The 20,054-nt window shown below is 31.8% G+C and overlaps 1 protein-coding gene across 2 annotated transcripts; it reads right to left on the bottom strand.

Annotated features, from left to right (window-relative positions):
- Nucleotides 1–5,439: 5,439 nt before the first annotated feature.
- Nucleotides 5,440–16,620, bottom strand: LOC132697227 (MFS-type transporter SLC18B1-like). Of its 2 annotated transcripts, XM_060662555.1 has the most exons (11): nucleotides 16,482–16,620; nucleotides 13,799–14,012; nucleotides 11,007–11,214; nucleotides 10,878–10,951; nucleotides 10,514–10,661; nucleotides 9,833–9,901; nucleotides 9,501–9,591; nucleotides 8,672–8,808; nucleotides 8,310–8,503; nucleotides 6,311–6,406; nucleotides 5,440–6,253 (listed from the first exon to the last, which is right to left on the bottom strand). In XM_060662555.1, the coding sequence occupies exons 2-11, from the start codon at nucleotides 13,975–13,977 to the stop codon at nucleotides 5,878–5,880; spliced, it is 1,572 nt and encodes a 523-aa protein (XP_060518538.1). In that variant the 5' UTR covers nucleotides 13,978–14,012; nucleotides 16,482–16,620; the 3' UTR covers nucleotides 5,440–5,877. The 2 variants fall into 2 exon arrangements, with proteins under 2 accessions (XP_060518538.1, XP_060518537.1); XM_060662554.1 differs by lacking the exon at nucleotides 16,482–16,620 and having other exon boundaries at nucleotides 13,799–14,259.
- Nucleotides 16,621–20,054: the final 3,434 nt, after the last annotated feature.

Raw genomic sequence — 20,054 nt, 5'->3', positions numbered from 1 at the left:
CAAGTCGAAATCGTTTGAACCACTCAGTATTGGTAATACAGGACATCACTCCCAGTGTGTACATTTTCCTGGGAGAGGGGCAGAAGTAAATCAGGTGTACTGGACCGTCAAATGACCTCGACATCAAACTCGAGTCGTTGAAATGGAAAATGTTTACACAAACTGCGAAACTCCGTGGAAAACAAACAGAGAAATATCAACAGAGAACGACCCGAATCCGTGGAGCGTGTCTTAACATAACACAAAATGGCGGATGTAAACGGCGCGTAAGGCAAATCGCAATCGTTTGTTTGGCATTTCACATCAACCTAAACAGCTGTTTTGTTAACCATCGGAATGGCATCCATGCAAATAAGTGTCCAGTTTTCAACTATTTCGCGAAATATTTTGGTTATCATTAGACTTACAAAGTTACAATAGATTTTTCATATCTGACATGCTACAGGCACGGAAAAAATGAAAATTTACCACATTTGTTAATTTGTTAGAGTGGGTTATTGAGAATATGTTCTTAGTTTCCCAGAGCTCACTAATATTTACTTCTAAAATAAAATTATGGTGTTCAACAGTTCAATTTTATCCTTTTCCCAAATTTTTAACTTGAGGTGATTTGTAAGTAACGGAATTTAAAAAGTCTATGTGTTTCTCTGAAACCTAAGGATATTCAGGTTGAATTTAAGTTTTCAATAAGCAAAGAATTGTCTAGAAATGGAAGTAGTCCACAACTGTCATTAATATGGACTCCATCAAAAACTGTGGTAAAGTGTCACAAAAATAATTCGAATAGGTAGGTACCTACCGTAAATGTATGTAATATGTCTATATTATCATGGATTATTTTTATGTTTGATTTTAAGTAGTATATATTGGTTTTACAGCGCCTTACGCCTTCCGATTCCTAGCTTCCATCCTCTTCGGTTTCCCAGTCTCCTGATTTTAGGTTATGTTCAGACATTGCTTTCTGTATTCCGCCCATTCAAATTGGCTTGGGTCTTCCTCTTTTTCTCCTTTCCAGCGGTATCCATTTTAAAATTTCTTTGGGAATGCGCTCTTCATTCGTTCTTTAAATATGGCCATACCACATTAACTGTCGCCTTTGTATTTCATCAATTATTTTATTTATTTATTTAGGTTGTAGTGCAAAGTATTCAATAATTACAGAGGCATTACAAGTTTAGCCTAACATAAATATTAACTCTAATAAAAAACAACAAGAGAATGGGAAAAGACTGAAATTAATAATTATGGTTAATCGAGCAATAACGTTTGTAATAGATTGTGAAAGAGGAGGGTATAAATCAAATGAGTTGGAAATTTTAACTTAGAATTACTGAGAAAGAGAAATACAAATCTTGAAAGTAACCTTCTATCAATTCGAAATTAACAATAACATCGAATTAATTTTTGTTTGAAATTTCTCGCTATCAACAAAAATTTAAAGGCAAAAATATCAATTAAAAAAATTATCACAATTATTTTATGCACATAAAATTTTGTTCAGGTGACAACTAAACACAAATGTTATTATTTTTGTTAGGGGAGGGCAAAACCAATGTCGATTCCCTCAGTGGTTGCTCCACGTACAAAGCCGCATTAAAGCTCCATTTTATTTATCTACCTTTACTTTAAAAGTAAAACGTAATTTAAAACGCCTCTATCTCCAAATCCTCATTGATCCCTACATATATCTGACGAGCAAATAAGATTCCTTTGCTTACTTACAAAGTCGGTCGAATAAAAGACCAATTACTCGGCTTTCGTCTTCGAAGCGACCTCATATCTGCTCATTCCATTTGCCCGCAGCCTATGAAAGTATGCATGAGGCACCCAGCTAAAACAATGACTTCGAGACGGAGGTTTTTCAAACAGAACAAGAATAAGTAAGGATTTCAATCAAACGAAATGAACTCATGACTTTATGCAAGAGATGGGCGAACTCCGACCGTTTGCGGTATGCCCCGTGAAACCCCTCTTTCGAGCAGGTCCGTAGTTATCTTTTAACGAACCTACATATTAGCACTTTGCTTCTCTAGTTGACTAGTTGACAGCAGTTTGTCGACACTTCGAAAGATTTTAAATATTTTTATATTTCCACGAAGGCCATTGGACATTTCTGCAATTAAAGTAAATGGTTTTCGGATCTTGCGTGCAGATTGCGAAGTTTTGAATGAATTTTTGAGCACCCCTGATCAAAAATTGCTTGTAAAGGTCCTGATCGGCTCAAGTTTGATCCTACCAAAAGCATGGTAAGGCAGGCCAACCAATATCAACAACTCAGTTACATGTCAACTACTGAAAGTATCTGTGAGCCGACCAATTCATTGAAGTTATACAGAGTTCCTGCTTCCGGATAGATGTGGTAACATTCTATTCAACATTAGCGGAAATATACACAACTACATCTCGAATTATTTGCAAATTTAAAATTACTATCCGCCATTTTTAGGTCCATGAAGAAATCTTAATAGCACAAACTCTATATTCTTTGAAGTAGGTATCTATTACTATTGAAAGAAATATTATTCGCTTGGTTAACGCCAAAGACTATCAAAGGAGTCAGATACTTTGAGTTGTTTGACATTTCGAATTTGGACGTATAATTTGGCTGTTGATATTTTTGTTTTGCCCATGGAATAACCAGCTGATAAGTTACAGCTACGATAAAGTTGTGATATTTCCCACATCGTGATTGGCTGAACCAAATCTTAGAAAGTCCGTTATATTGCCACAAGCATGGGTACTACACCACTCTTAATTGTTTGTTTATGTTGGCTGCCTGTTTCGAATCATTTTATGAATGAATCGCCATGTCTACTTTGGACATGGCACGGCTGACGTCTGGAACCAACGTTCTGTTTGGAAATTTTAAAAAACAACTTATCCAAACTCCAAAAATCTTAATTAATAACTCAATAACGATATGGCACATTCCATTAAAAAATAGTCGGGGTCAATAAAAACAAACATTTTTGAATTTAAAAATTTTCTCTAACCTGTAACAACGTGACCGTAAAAATATAAACAGAAGGAGCTTATTGAGAGTCCACAATATAATGACATAAAAATTAACTGTATTTTTTACACAGATTTTCTTAAAACAGACACGCTAATATCAATGTGATTGTTACATATGTGCATAGATACTATGAAAATACATTTATGTTTGCTTTAGCGGAGACTTTCATATCAGCAATATTACAGAAGTATTACATCAAGAAAGCTATTTTTACAAAGAAACTTTGCTTCTTCAGAGCTTTGATTGACAACTGCTTGTTAGTTTATTTGTTGTAGTATTAAGAACATGAAAGAGCCTTAAAACTTCGATAAATAAACTCATCATCAAACCGGATATAAAATCTTATTGGATAAAATTTTTTTTGCATCTAAATCGATTCTATCAATTAATCTATAAGCAACCAAACAATCTTAACCGACGCAGAATGAGTACAGAAGATTTGTAAGTAGTATCAGGAAGGCTAATATTTTCGTTCAGTTATTTTAAAATATCCAAAGCGGTACCCGATATAAATTAAATAAACAGCAGTCCAAATAACCAAAGCTTTCGTATAACCACTCTATCAAGTTTTCTGCTGTCATACTTTTTATAAAACTTCTGGATTCCTCCCGCGTCGGTTTTTGTTGAGTCGAACTAGCTAACGTTTCGCCAATTATCCTGTTGGCCTCTTCAGAGCTTGACTGAAACAGTTTCAGAAAAATTCCTTATGAAAATATGAAAGAAAATTAACCATACACCATTAAAGTAGTAAACAGGTGAGGAATCCACTTAAGTCCAGACGAATGTAGATTGGGAGAAGGCAAGTCGCGAAAATTTAGAGGATTATGTTGCAAAGCACCCGGATTAACCGACGACGACGCGCAGCAGTCCTAAAAATTTTAAATATTCCGGGACAACCGTCCCCAGCACCAATTTTTCTTCTTTTAGGAATGCAATTAGGAAATAAAACCAACGTAAATCTTAATTTAACTGCTTTTAGCGGGGCTAACCCGTCTGACCGTTTTAATGAAGTACTTTAAAACTTTATATTTTCAAAGTCAGTCCAATATTTAGAATATTCTTGCATTTTATTTGAAGCAAAATATTATTTAAAAAAGCTTGGTTCCTTAACTTATCTAATTTTATTTCAAGACTCCCCTATAACTTATTATTCGCAGTCAAAGTTAAAAATGAACATTACCTATTTAATAACATTTTGCCTTGCAAAATAAAAATTAATTTGGTACTATTCGGTACCAGTATATGATCGATATCGAGATCAAATGGTACGCTGTAACAATCAATTTTCTTTTTTTGTCTGTTTCAAATCAAATATTAGATTACTCCGTTATTGTGGAACTTTACTTCTTTCACAATTCCCTAAATAAGTTTTACATTAAGTTTGATTATTTGAATTATTTTTCCATTATTCGAAACTTTAACATAAATTAAGTATTTTGTACAGTTTATATAAACTGGAAAGTTTCGATATTTATAACCAGAGCAAATAATCCCTCGCATTCTCTTGATGTAGCCGAGCGTATCAAATACGTTCATTTATCTTAATATAAACAGGTCTTCGGACCCCACAATGTCAATTTCTCTCGAGGGAACCCCAATTAGGTATCTAGTGCTATAAAAATTTCTTGTGTCTCCTATTAGTTTCGATTTGACAGAATTCTGCTTTCACTTCACCAACAGGATAGTTCAAGTGGAACAGCATATTAAAAATACCGTACAAAACATTGGATTATCACTAAAAATACGGACATTAAAGTAAAAGTACTTAATTACACGATTTTTGGTAAAAAAAATTATAAGAAAGGTATTTAGAAATATTTACGGCATCTAAATTAGATATAGTGTTTTTTTTTCGGGTAGCTTTGGTTAGTTTGGCTACCTTTGTTAAAATAGTCATCAGTCAGTTATCATCTATTTTGCACCTAAATTTTAAAAAAAGTCATGTGTTAGTTCCCAGGGTGGGACGCTCAATATGATTCATCCTGTATACGCCAACATATTTCTGCAATTTTCGTTTTTAGAAGGTTATTTATATCTTAATACGTATAAACATATATTCATTCTAATAAATAGAATTGAACTGTGAAATTTAATTCCTAATGTTAATCCCATATGCCCTCGTAAAAAGAGTCAAATTTTCAACTGGCAAAAAGTTGATACTTTGATACTTTGGCTTTTGAACGAATTCGACATCGTTAGTTAGCAAAAGATTCAGCACCATCTTACGGTCCCAGCCAGCATTACTTACTAAAACACCGGGAGTAGGATTCTTTACCGAGAAATCTCGAATTAAGCATTATTGATTAACGTTTCCCAACACCAGATGTAAATAATACTTCTTTCCCTATGAAAATTTGGGAATGCATTCAATGGTCGTATTAATTGGGTTTAAATTAGAAAGAAGAATAGCAAAAAATGCAAGGTATATATTTGAAACAATGTTGGACATTTTACCAATTAAATCTACAGTTAATATCACAATGTAAAAAATTAATGCCTGCCCAAAAAAGTGAACATTACGTTTGAATAGCAATTATGTTTGTGGGCATAGTTTCCTTTTGTTTATTTAATTACACCATTAGTTATACAGCGTGGTTCATGTTGCGTGTTTTACTAAAAATTCTGGCGAATTAACACATTGTTAAGAAACATTTTTTCAAAAATTCTCAGTTTAAAGTAGCAATTTGGAGCTTTGTAAAATTCTTCTAGAAAATAGACTATAAAGCTGTCATACATGTCCAAAACTTCTTAACAGATACTTAACGTGAACCACCATAGAAAATTAAATACTTAGGAATACGTTTTGGCACTGGTTTTCCCTATACATACGTAGAGTACTAACCACAAAAGTAGGATTTTTTCTAAAAATAAGTTTTTTTACTTCCAACTTGTGCCAAGTCCACATTTCTCTTCTCCAGATCTACGCTAATAGGTCTTGTGTCAAAATGGCTCGAATTCAATTCACCAACGTTCATAAAAAATGTCGTCGCGTTGTGAACCTCCTCCTTCTTGGGAGTGTTGAGACATTTCCTAGCCCTACATTTAAAATAAACTGTGCCAGCAATTGCAGCTAGAAAGTTTAAAAGTGACATAGTCGTTGAAGTTATCGGAAAATTGAAGTTTTCCAGCAAGGTTCCACCCAAAACTGGTCCTATAAATTCACCCAATGAGTAAATTGACGACCACAATCCTGCTATTACGCTGTGGGTTCCTATGCAGTCCGAGAATCCATTTTCTCTAAAATTAAAATAATAAGGCAAAAAAACAAAATGAGCATATGGCAAATTCACTCACAAAGAGCTATCCAATAGAAACTGGTAAGTCGGCATCAGTGTCATAGCGATGAAAATTCCTAGTATCGCCAATGTCACGATGTTTAGCGCTATTGAGCTAAAACCAAACGTGCGTCGATAAAATAAAAACTAAGCTTCAAATCGATAGCTAAAAAAGTTTATTACCTTTTCTTTCTCTGTTGACTGTAAAAGTTCAACAGTATTAAGTAACTATACAATAATTCCACAGTTCTGGAAAACGGTTAGAACATATATGGTTTGCAAAAAAAAAGTGAAAATTCTTAACCGAGTTTTGCTTTCTACCGTTAGACAAAAAAGCCCAAGATCAACTACGAGGTGTGTTCAAAAAGTAACGTGACTTTTGTAATTGGGCCAGCTACGTCCTTTCGATCTTCGATATTTTTTTTATATTGGACATGTCTCTAACATATGTTAGACGTGTTTTGTGTGCTCGGCGATTTTCTACCGGAAAAAAAATGGCACAAAGAATTTGCATAAAATTTTGCGGAAAATATGGAATACAGTGTTGCAAAACAATTGAAATGTTGACAACGACATATGGTGAATCTACTTTGAGCAAAAAAAATGTTTATAAGTTGTTCCAAGATGGCATAGAAGACGCCGATGACAAACCTCGCTCTGGACGCCCCAGCACGTCAATATCTGAATATCTCAAAGCGTCGAAGAAGTGAAACAAAAATCGTCGAATCACTGTTAGAGAAGTGGCTGAACTGATTAATTCTGAACAAAAAGACCGTCGAAGGAGCATCGCTCAGGAACTGTTAAACGACGTCAATGCTTATCCTAATATGCTAAAAAAGTTCATAATTGGTGACGCATCACGGGTATATGGTTATAATGTCGAAACCGGAGCCCAGTTGTCCCAATGGAAGCACCCAGAATCGCCAATGCCGAAAAAGAGCGCCATGTTCAATCAAATGTCAAGGTTTTGCTTACTGTTTTCTTTAATTATAGCAGCGTAGTACATCAAGAGTTCTTACCATAAGGTCGTACGGTCAATAAAGAGTATTACCTTGAAGTTATGCGCCGTTTGCGAGAAGAAATACGAAGAAAAAGTCCGATCACGATAATGCACCGGCTTACTTATCGTTGCTTGTGTCTAACTTCTTGATCACACATGCTTCAACCACCATATTCACCGGGTATGGTCCCCTGCGACTTTTTCCTTTTCCCAGAAGTCAAGAAACACATGAAAGCAAGGAGGTTTGGAACGATTGAGGAGAGAAAGAAAAAGTCGCTGCAAGAACTCAAGGCAATACCAGAAAATGTTTACCAGAAGTGGGGGAGGGTTACTTTGAAACGGATAAAATTAACTTTGATGAATAAATAAATACCTTTTGATAAAACGTAAAATTCACCTTACTTTTCGAACACACCTCGTATATTACGAGTTGCAAGTAGCAATAATGTGAATTTAGATTATAAAAATAAATATGGCAATCGAAATTAAAAGAATATTTTATTATAGGCTGTGTGCATTTTTTTCGCAATTAACTAATTTCATAATTATCCTAAAAAAGTATGTTAAAAATATAGTTACTAATGAAATGAAAGTTTTGATAGCCTCATCATTTTTAAGAGACGGTGTGTATTTTTTGCAATTAACTAATTTTAAAATTGTCAAAAAAAATTACACAGAAAAAATTGTTATTAATAAAATGAAGTATTTAAATATGTATTTATCATTTTTAAGAGGGTACAAAACTCAACTCTAACAATATTTTTGTCGAAGTTATTAAGTCAAAAAATTATATTTGTTTAGTTAGTTTTGGGTTTGGTAGACTTTTTTGGATCAACAAAACCTTTCCTCCTTCTTCATATCAACCCACAGAATCTCCCAAGAAAAATAGGAGACTCATTTCAATTTTTTACCATAACTTGTGGTAACTTGAAGGGAAAGAACTTTTGAATAACCAGTAATATATCTTAAACTGTCTTATGAAACCATCTAGAACTAAGTGGTAAAATATGTAACTTACTCCTCTAAAAACGGAAACAAAGGTGATGGTCCCAAAAAGAGAAGCACCACTGAATTGCAGAATAGGCCCGTTGTCATCAGCCAAGAGTAGTTATCAATTCTGTCCGTCAACCATCCCCATATCGGACTACAAACGCCGTAAGTCGCTGATAATATTAAGAAGAACAATCCAATCTGACTTGGGGACAAATTAAACTGAAAAATAAATTAGAAGAAATTGCCCACAAAATGAGGATGCCGCTAATATTTGGAGGTGATCTGGCAATATTTAGAGACTGTATCAGTTTCATAATGTAAACATTACCTTTAGGTTGCTGAAATTTTGAAGAAATTGCCAAATCACCTTCGAAATGGCTTCTATACCTTTCTTAAATGCGGCTCCAAAGTCGGTTCCAAAAACGAAGACGTTATAGAATTTACTATCAGTACTATGGACGTTACTAGTACTGCTGGAAGTTTCAGAAGATCGAGCAGCGACCCACACTTTTCCACTTCGTGCTCTAAAGAATATTAACGAAAATCAGTGCATGTAAATGAAAGCTTTTCTATATTACCACAATGTACTTAATTTGTTTATCATTCAACGGATTTCAGTAGTTTTCTTATTCACCTAGCAAAACTTCAATGACTTTATTTTAGGATCCGCATTCTCCGGAAATAACAAATACATAATAACTCACACTGAACAATGTGAACCCCACATCGCTTAGATTTACTACGAGTATGTAATTTAACTAGACGCTAGTTTTGCATGGTTCTCACTCTTGGGATTTGTTAAGGAAATGGCGAACTCGTTTTAATTAGATAAAGCATAAACAGCTGACGGGAATGGTAATAATTAGCTGTTATTAACAAGGATAGCGTTCTGTCTCAAAATTAAATTAACAATTTAATTGAGTTAAGTGTATTTATTACTGAAGCAATTTTATCTGACGCTGGCGGGCGAAAATTATATATACGAATGTACAAAATTTATAATAATTATATTGTTGTTTAAAAAAATGCCTTTTTTTATTTATCAGGTAGTGTTGAATAAATATATAATTTCCTACATTATTAAAAACAATTACGGCCCATCGGCAACAGTTACGTCAACATTTTGCAACTGAAAACATCCTGTTGCCATTTAAAAATCGCCATATTTCGTCGACAGTAAGCGCCAAACATTTTCAAATTATCTGATAACACTTACTTTCAGGTGTGGGAAGTAGATACATATTAGTCAGCGCAATTATTATTGTAACGATTCCAACAACGTAGAATGGCATTCCAAAACCTCCAATCTTCCTGGAAAAAATCCAATCAAGTTGAAACTTCACCAAATATTAGGAGACTTAGTTATTGCCAATATTTATTTATTGTATTCTTTTAGAACGTCTCCTAGCAACTTAAAAATTATTTTTTAATGCGCTCCATTTGCGTTTAATACTAATAAATTGACTCCAGTTACAGTTTGCAAAAGAATAATTTGACTCTCTTTTTGTGAAGTTCTTTGTCGCAGCGAAACGACCTTCTAAAACTTACCGCATACAACACTCCTCCGATTCCGGGTCCTGCACTTAACCCAAGGCCAACAAAAGTTTCCAGAAGACCCTTAAAATCAAATTCGAGCAAGGTATTACTTAAATTTGTTCATCATCAACATTTACTTATCAACCAATAAGATATGGTAGACGTCGTATATATGCATATTTGGGCATTTTTAGTCCTTTGTCATGTTTTTTAATGCTCTTCTGATGCAATTGTTAAATACAATACAATTAACTCTGGATTATAAAGAGCTTTAATACAAATTTAAGAAATTTTTAACACATATTGACTGGATCTACAGATTTCTTTTCTTAATTAATTTTTAACAACTTGAACTTTCGTATCCACGCTTTAGATATGGTGGCAAAATATACGGGGAAGTGTTGTAAACATTACCTTATTCAAAATTGAATTTGACAACGTCGCTCTAATTAAAATACTTGAATAAAATCCTAAATTTGGAGCATTTGTTTAGTTTATGACCCCATTTAGAAAATTATGGTAATTATACGAAGAAAATGCTAAGATCCGTGCATTCCTTTAAATCTTATCTTTAAGGTAAGCAAAAATATCCGCAAGCTACAAATTGTATGCAAACTTAGCTCCTGCAAATATGCAAATAAAATTCTTTGAAAGTGGATGATTAATTTCAAACCTAAAGCTTTGCTGACTTACTCTCACGGCCCCTGCATTATCAGGAAATATGTCAACTATAATGACATAGCCAGCAGTGGCGTAGGCGCTGGCCCCTAAAGCTTCAAAACCTCTAATCAGAAATGAGGCGACGACAAAGATCTGGTTGTTGGCTATTCGATCTAATAATCTACAAAAAACGAAGATCTAACTTTCAATACCTAGCACAACGTATTTTAGAACATACTGTAACAAAAAAATGTATCTTATAAAGTTTCTTAAACATGCTAAATATGTAAAACTTCGCAGTTATTTTGAAAATGGGCAAAAATTTAATGCATAACAAAAATGTTGAGATGTGCAAATAGTTTCTACATAATTTCTTTTATAACCATTTATAACTTACCCAAAAAGTCCATTCGATATCCCCGAAATAAACAGTCCAAATATAAATAAGAACTTTGCACCGGATTTTGGCAACTGTGAAATAAAGTCACTTGGTAAATTGTCAAAAAAAACTTTCAGTAGTTCTTACCGTTTTTCCAAACAACGGGGAAGATAGAAACACGACGAGAGCGTAAAATCCAAATACGAACCCCGCCATGGATTCGCTGAACCCTTTCTGGGCTACTTCAACGGGGTAAAATGGAGCCATAATCGACATGGAGCAAAAACAGATAAAATCTGCAGCAGCTAGCAAAATCAACGTAAGTTTTTGTTTGAAGGTGAATTTTGTCTTCTTCCTATAATGAAAGCTAAATAAACATCGATAAAACGGAGGAAGATTATTTAAAAAAGTCTCGATACCCCGCGAAATAATTTACGCAGATTTGTTATTATATCAGGTTTTGTTTATGTCCTCAGAACACAGACGTCCTTGCCAAGTCTCAAGTTGAACGAACCGGAAATCCTCGGTCATCCGACACTTTTTGGCGTTTTCCTTTTTTTTTGCATTACTACGAAAAATACCAGTTTATTCTTAAATTGATGGCTGCGTCGCTTTAAGGATTAAATTTTAATGAGGTACGCTTGTCAAGTTGTTTTGAACTAAGGTAAACAAGTGACGAGTTTTGAAGTTCAACATTTCGCGCACAAATCGTCAGCAAGACGAATCTAAAAAGCGGTTGTGATAATTTACCTTACACTTTCGGTCAAAAAACTTATCAAAGCCAAAAAATGTACTGAACAAAACCACTGAAAAGTAGTTTTTGCTCCTGCGGCCTGTTTGGAATTCGGTCTATAGTCGTTGAAAAGAAAACATCATATTGGACACAAGTTCAACATAAAAAGTTTCAACGACATAAGGTTTAACAAAAATAACTGTATATATAATTTTAAATCATCCATAAAAGCCTGAACGTTCACATACTCAATGTCTCAATGATGGTTTTTTTCTGGAAAATCCAAAATTACCAATATGAAACCTTCCACATGGCCTTTAAATCTAACAATCTAAAAAAATTAAGTGGTCCGTTGATGAATCGAAAGTTTTTCTCGTTAATCATTTCCTCTGTTCTTATTTCTTCTCTATTCTTTCAGGTTGACTATCCCAAAAATCTGAGAGGGAAAGTCCGATTAATATAAATTTTAAGAAATTTAAATATAAACCTTAAATATTTTTCATGCCTATAATACTAAATTATGCCACAAGTTTGATAAGTGGCACTTTAGTCCCGAGTTCGTTTAGGCACAAAACAAACTAATCAACGGCATCCTTGAATCCCAGGTGCACCAACTATGAAAAATGCAAATCTTTTCCGTAAAAGTGCATGTTTGGTGTGTAATTAAGTACCATAGTATATATACCTTTGTTTAAAGAATTTTTCGCGAAATATCTCGCGGCTGTAATAACATTTTTTAGAAAATATCGCTACTTGAGTAAGCAAAATCGCTAAAAATGAGTAAATCAAAAATAGAAATAATGGAAGGAATTATAGGAATGATTCTATACATTTTTTATTAAATATCAATTATCTCTATGGCAAGTGTTCGAATATTTCATTGATCCATCCAAAAATGCTTCCAAAAAGAACTTTTTTTGCGCAAATCGCAATTTTATTTAGAAGGATCAAACTAGGTATTGGCTCTGTTATGCCATCTTCAATATCTTTATATAAATATAAAATTTGAAAAATTAAAAGTATTTCACACTTACATGATTCTTCTCGTTGATTTGCTAGGAGATACTATGCCATTGCAATATTAAAATAAAAAGATTGGTAGCGAAAAAGACATAAAATAAAATTCTATTCAACAGAGTGCAATTTTTAAATAAATTGCTTTCTGAGGAATTTATTTGAAAATGATCTCACACTTGCAGTGTAACTAACATCTTTGTGTAAATAAGTTTTTTAGCGTGAAAATAAATTTACTTCTACCCTACATCTAGACTGTAAATTAAAAAATGGTAAGAATATAGCTGCAGCTTAGATTGACTTAATATTAGGCTGACAGCAAATCAAAAGATATAACTTTGCAATGGATCTTAACGAAAATTGCAAAGAGTTCACATTAAGCAATTTTACATCATATTTTTCAGTTTTTCTTTTAAATCTTCTAGATTGTGTGACAGATCTATATTTCTTGTGATATTAAAATAACAATATCTTATTTTAAGTTAATACTTCACAACTTCTTTTTAGACGATCTAACCGAAACGTTTCAATTCATTTGCAAGGTAAACAATCAACTTATCAAACATAAACAGTTGAAGAATGATAATTTATCACGGCAGGTCATGATACAAGAAATACTTGAAAAATAAATTTTGATTAAAAAAAGAATCTAAGTAGATCGAAGATAAACTTAATTTGCACAAAAATGTCCAATCCTCTATGAATATTTCAGGTTGATGATATGAAAGAAGTCCTGAAGATAATCATCAATATTCATCGAATGTGTCGCCAAGCTGTGTAAAATATCATTGAAAAGGTATTTTAATTCCGTTTAGAAACATAATGTTGTATTGGTTTTGAATCAAAAAAATTTCCAATAATAAAATGGGCAGCATTAATAAAGTAATGCGTTTTATTTATTAGAAAAATGTTTGAAAAAGGGACATTTGGTACACTTGAGAAAACGGCTACAAATCCAAAATCTTGCGTTTGTAAATCAATGAACTCGTTTTAAAAGCGCTATGCAAATCCATAGTGTCCCGTTAAATATAAGACGGCGACCCAATGAAGATATGTGTGAAAACGAATTAAATTAAACGTTAACATCTGAAAACGTCTATAAGACTCCTATAACATATACTTAACCAGAGTTTAATCTTTTGATCGAAAAAGGGCTACTTTCATTTAGATATTTCCTTAATTTCTTTCTTACCTTTCGCCCCCTACTGGTCCGATTTTGCTCCTAAAGCAAAATACGTCCGAGATTTCCGTATTTTCTTTGTTTTCGCACTTTGGAGGGGTCTCTCCAACTCGTGCAGTTTGATCACAGGTGACCGCATCACTAGGCAGAGTTGTGACGTCTTTAAAGGCAACAGGCACATCGAGGGCCATTATAGTCAAACTTGTAATTGTGTCTATTTCTGGCCCTGGTATAAAATAACAAAGTTCTTGATATAATAATCATTCGCACCAAAAAAAAATTATTTTTGAAAAACAGTCGATAAATCCAATCAATCACTTCCAACTTGAACTGTAGTTTTTGTGTACGTCCGCTATAAGGTCGACAAATTCGCCTGATGAAAACTCCGCCGGACGATGTTTAAAATCCGTACCGGACCAAAATTCGCGTTCACCGTTCAACAGGCAAGAGATCGACAATCAATAGTGAGAAACTGTTTCGATTTATGTATATATGTTCGTTGTTGAAAATTGAGACACTTTTAGGCGCGTACGGGGACAATGCGGACTGCGACCGATGCAATTATATTTTATCTATCACTCAAAAACGTTATTTGCATTTTATCAATAGTAATAATCGTAATTAACTGTACTTAGGTTTAATTTGAGGCTTTCGTTTGAGTTGACTTTAACAAATTGATTTTAAAATTGTAATCGCTTTATCAGATACGTCATTCATAAATTCAATAAATGGTGCAAATTAGCTGAATCAACTGAAGAAAAAATGTCTCACTCAGTATAGCAAAATTTCTTCACAATTATTAGTGGCTTTTATAACATTTTTCTTATTTCTCCCAAAGCACTGTTCAGTAATGCGGCATATAAGGAGACATTGTGTTAATTTAATCCAGTAATAATTTATTCTTGTAGAACAATATATTCACAACTAATGCTGGAATTGTTTTTGGGTAGAGGTTGTTCAGTAATAATAAAATTATTTGAATTTTTAAATTTTGTAAAATATTGTATAAAATAAAAATTTTACATAAAAATATTTACATACTTGAATGAATTAAGAAGGTAAAAATATTATATTACATTGACATCGGCATTAATTGACATTGACTTTGTTTATTATTAGTTGCTAAGAATTTATTTAATTTTTGCTTTATTTCCAACACTATTATTATAAGTGACTACGATATAAAATTATAGAATAACTGGCTTAAATTACTAATATATTTTCTATGATTTGCAGCATTTATTTCTTTTTCAATAATCATTTGTTTTATTGCTAATTTTTGATAATTATTATTTTGTGTTCAAATTTTAGTTTCTTAAAAGTTAAATTCATAATTTTCATGTTTATATAAAAGAGTTAATAGTTATAAAAGTTTGCTTGACATTGCAATATATTTTTTGGGCATTTTAAACAAAGAACTGAATATTTGATTTTATTTTAACTGAATTTTTATTTTTTTAATTAGTAAAAATTGTTTTTATTAATATTTAAGATTTGTGGCAAACTGTGATATCATATTTAGGAAGAATATGCTTTATTTTTTCAGATAATTTACTTATAGTAATGCATCATTTCTGATTATTCGGATTATGTCTGGTGATTTTTTTCTTATATAATATACACTATATAATTTCTGAAAAAATATATTGGAATGACAAGCCAACTTTTAAAAAATTCTATAAATGGACATAAATATACTAAAAACGCATCAACTGCTTTACATAACATGAAAAAGTAATTTTAAAAAAACTAAAATTTTAACACAAGATAATAACTGTCAAAAATTAGCAATAAAAGAAATTTAGTTTATGTAATATTTGTACGTATTTTAAATACTTAATAAAGATCCACATTGTTATCGAAACTTTGAGTAAAATTTAAAAATTTAAAGAATTTTACTATTATTGAAAAACTTTTTCCCAAGAACAACTCCAGCATTGAGGATCATGAAACGTGAAGAATAAAAAGAAGCTATTATATCTTATTATATACAAGATATTCCTTAATGGCCTATCAATATCTTTAGCTCATTTTAAGAAAAAAACTTCACAAGGACGTATGTCCCAAATAAATACAGGGCTAGATTTTTTTTTTGTATAACCGATTCCAGTTATAAATGGGGTTCGAAAAATTGAATGCGTGAACTGCAGGAAATTGCTAATTTACAGCGAGACAACTATCATGTAAACACTGCGATTATGACAAAAACGGTGGTAGAAATTAGTGCCTTTAAATATGAAATATGGAATGGAATTGAATAATATCCCATTTCAATCTCAAGAGACATCCGATTTCTGCATGGCCTAAAAAGTTGATCTGAAGAATTATAATCGATTGAGTTTGTATGTGATATGATAGGTCTGAGACCATAACGGATATCATACACTCGATTTGCAAAAGCTATATCACGAGATTAGTTAAGCATAGCAAACCATACCATATAAAAAATTGGATCATTGTAGTATAAAAATTTCCATACGTAGCGCCAGACGCTAGGTAATTTTTTCCCCTTCTTAAACCTAGTTACATCATCTGCTGATAATGGCATCTTGGCGAACGAAATACATATTTGAACGTTTTCTAAGTTGTCGTTGTCAACTTAGCATACAATAAGAATGTATTTGCAGGTTTTTTTCCTTTTTGAAAGAAACTCGCAAAGAAATTAAATTTAAAAGATTAACTCTGTATCTCTTACCGTATGTGCGGATTCCAATGGTGAAAATCGAATTCAAACTTATTTACTTAATCACGATATGACCGATTAGGATAATTGTTTCAATATATTGATTTCTCCATTACTCTGCTGATGTTAACTTATTATTCTAAAATGTTTTATGTCTCTTATTATTTAATAAATTGACGCGCTAAATAAATATTCCTCCTTTTGTGATAACTTTATTGATTGACGTACCTATTATCGCCTATTTTTAAGTACTCGCAGGTTTTAAAAACATTGCTTATCTTGTAGCAAATGTAAAGAGTGGATAATGTTCTCGCAAAATCTATCTGTAATGAAATTGTCTAATGGTAACGATCTAAATACAGACGACAAGTACCCAAAAATTTATTTACCATCTCCCATACTCTTTAGATCTCGATATCATTATTAAAGTATCGAAACAAACTTACAGTGTCAATTATGTATACCTACTGAATACTTACTAAGTCCATATCCCAAACAGAATTCGGTGCGAATGTGAATGTGAATTTTAAATTTACGATCTACAAAAAAAACCCTAATAATGGCCCTTACAACAAAAATTATGGTATAAATAACCTTATAAAAATAAAAAATGCAAGAAATATATTAGCGTTTACAGAGTGAATCATTTTGAAAACAATCATTATTCGAAGTAGATCACGCAGTGGTTAACAAAGCTGACAATGCTTATAGTGTGATTAGTGTATAATTCGCTATTTTAGCGCAGGATACAGAAAATTGAGATCTTTAGAACATAGTTTTAAGACATTTGCACTCTTAATCATAGCTACACTATATAGACAAACTTCGCAAATTCTAATCTGTGTAAAGTCAAAAAATTGACATATGGTGATTTATAATTGGTATGACGACATTACCAAGTAAGTGCTTTTATGTTTTATGTTGCTTTTATTATCAGAATTGTGTGCATCAATACTCATGAGAATATAGCTGAAACAAATTCTATTCGCAAAAATAAATTAAAAATGACGTTTACTCTGACACTTAATTATAATAATAAATTATGGAAAATTTATCACTTTGTGGAAATGTAATCATTCTATTGTTTTGTAGGTAAGGTTTCGCAAACTACCAGGCTAATATTATTGCAATTCTCAGCAAAGCATCCCGTAACTAACCACAGAAACATGTTAAATAGTTTTGATTACCTCAATGTACTTCATCAGAAACCAAGATGTTGCATTTACATAAATATATATACAAAACTAATTACTAAGCAAACTTCGTGTCAAAAGTTGGGTGCGTAGTTAAAAGCCTTTACTAGATTCAGTTTTTCAAGTTCCTTGAGCACAAATTCCAAAACAAGATCAATCATATTTTAACTAATTAGTTAAACAGCTGAATAGATTAAATTAATCATAACTTTTGGTCCGAAGATTTGATCTGGTGTCTTTTTTTTACATTTACATCACGGAATTGCGGAATTATATTAAACTGGCTTAATGGTTAGCCGGTATCAAGAAAACCTTAATTTTCGAATATTTCAAGTATTCCTAAATTTTTCTAGTTTTGAAATTTGAACGTACAAAAGACTTGTCGGAATCATATTGTCTATATTGTAAATAAAAAATCTATTTTATTCCCTGCAACATTTTTTGTCTGAACAAACAGGTGGTCATAATTTACCACATAAGCCAAAAAAAAGATAATTTTCAGGAAACTGTTTAATGAAATATGTATTTTGTAGGTCAAATAAACGATTTTTATTTAAAATCAGCTATACAATTATATATTCCATCTTAATATTTTGTACATTATTGGGTCGCTTTAAACTTCGTCTATATTTCCATTTCTTTTCATTGCTAAAATTTATTTTTAGTAACGTAATTATTTGCAAACTACCGCAATATCGGTTCTTTAATATTCAAATTAATTAATCAGCAAGTCAATGAGGAATGGAAGACGTAAAACGAACTGACTAATTTTGTATTCTGTTTCCACTCGCATATGTATGGATTAGTGCCCTATAAAATTGTTTGTGCCTAAATACATCGAATTTTCTGTAATAAATGCAGTGTGATCCCCTTTTTTATTTTATGTGAACAAAAAGGTGGAAAATTAAAATTAAACCCTTTGTTTTCTATATATAAACAAAGGAAAGAAAAATGGACGGTGTGCATGGAAGAACAAAAATTATAATTTCTTTTCATTCATATAACATACCCTATACTACTAAAAATTCGCCTATTTATAACAAACAACAACAATTTATAGCAAAACAAAAATTACAAATCAAGAAGCCCGAAGATAAAAAAGGGTTTATGTAATTGTTACTTGATAAGGAATGACATATTTTTACATTGACTTGGTTTGTAATAGATATGCAAATACTGCACGAATTTAAGTCTGTTATATGAATTTCAGTTAGAATATTAAGATGAATCGAAAAATAAATTCATATTTGATTTTGGTTTTCTTGGGTCAATGAGACTAAGTATTGCATATATTTTATGATCTCTTTATCTTCATTTTGTTGTGGAATCTTACATACTATTAAATATAGAGAAACCGCTGATGCGTAGAAAATAAAGAGGATGACATATCTTACATCTTCGTACTTTTTAGCAGAAGATTGAAAATAGGCCTGAATTAAGTAGCAGACGTTTTGTTTTCAATATACAAAATATGGATTTATTAATATTTCCATTAATAATTTCATTACTGATAACTGATAACTTATATTTTCATTTACAATAAGATTGTTCAAGATACAAATTTTATTTCTACTCCATAAATCTTTGTCTCAAGATGTATATATATATATATATATATATATATATATATATATATATATATATTCTCACGTATTGATTCACGGATGGAAAAATGTGATGACACTATATTCCGGGATATCATCCGTTCGCTCGTTGAACTCCGACTGGAATCCTGCTTATATATATATATATATATATATATATATATATATATATATATATATATATATATATATATATATATATGTTTTTAAACTACCACTATAATTTTTCAAAATCCGAAAAATTTGCGTTTTCAATTAATTAATTATTTTTTTACAGACCCATAAATTTAAACTCCTGACTGGAACTCCTATAACTCTCTCATGTCAGCAAATTTTAAAAATTTTCAGCCCTAAACTTAAGATTTGCCTTCAAAAACAAAAAAAATCGCAATACTAATATTTAACATAATAATTTACATATATAGTTCTGTATAATTTGTATCCCTATATATATTATTTATTATATAATAAATTTATATATTGTTATTTAAAGTAGGTTTTTTTGTATTTATTGGTATATAAAAAGTATTGGTCATCTCGATGCATTATCTATCGACGATCGAATAAGATAAATTAAACGCACAACAGGTAAACAATACCATTGAATTCCATTAAAGAACGGACAACCGCCGCCAGTAATTAAACTTTATTATATCGTTAGTGTATCTGGAAAACACTATCTACGTCTTGAATTGCAAATCGACGTAAAATTCCGTTTTTTAAAATGTCAATGTCGTCGCCGGGAAAACTTCAAGAGAAAAAAAAAACAGAAGGTAAAATAACACCCG

Source organism: Cylas formicarius, unplaced genomic scaffold (assembly GCF_029955315.1).
Source record: "Cylas formicarius isolate icCylForm1 unplaced genomic scaffold, icCylForm1.1 PGA_scaffold_1__22_contigs__length_36826433, whole genome shotgun sequence".
In the NCBI taxonomy this organism is placed as follows: Eukaryota; Metazoa; Arthropoda; class Insecta; order Coleoptera; family Brentidae; genus Cylas; species Cylas formicarius.
This window is presented reverse-complemented; position numbering and strand designations above follow the sequence as displayed.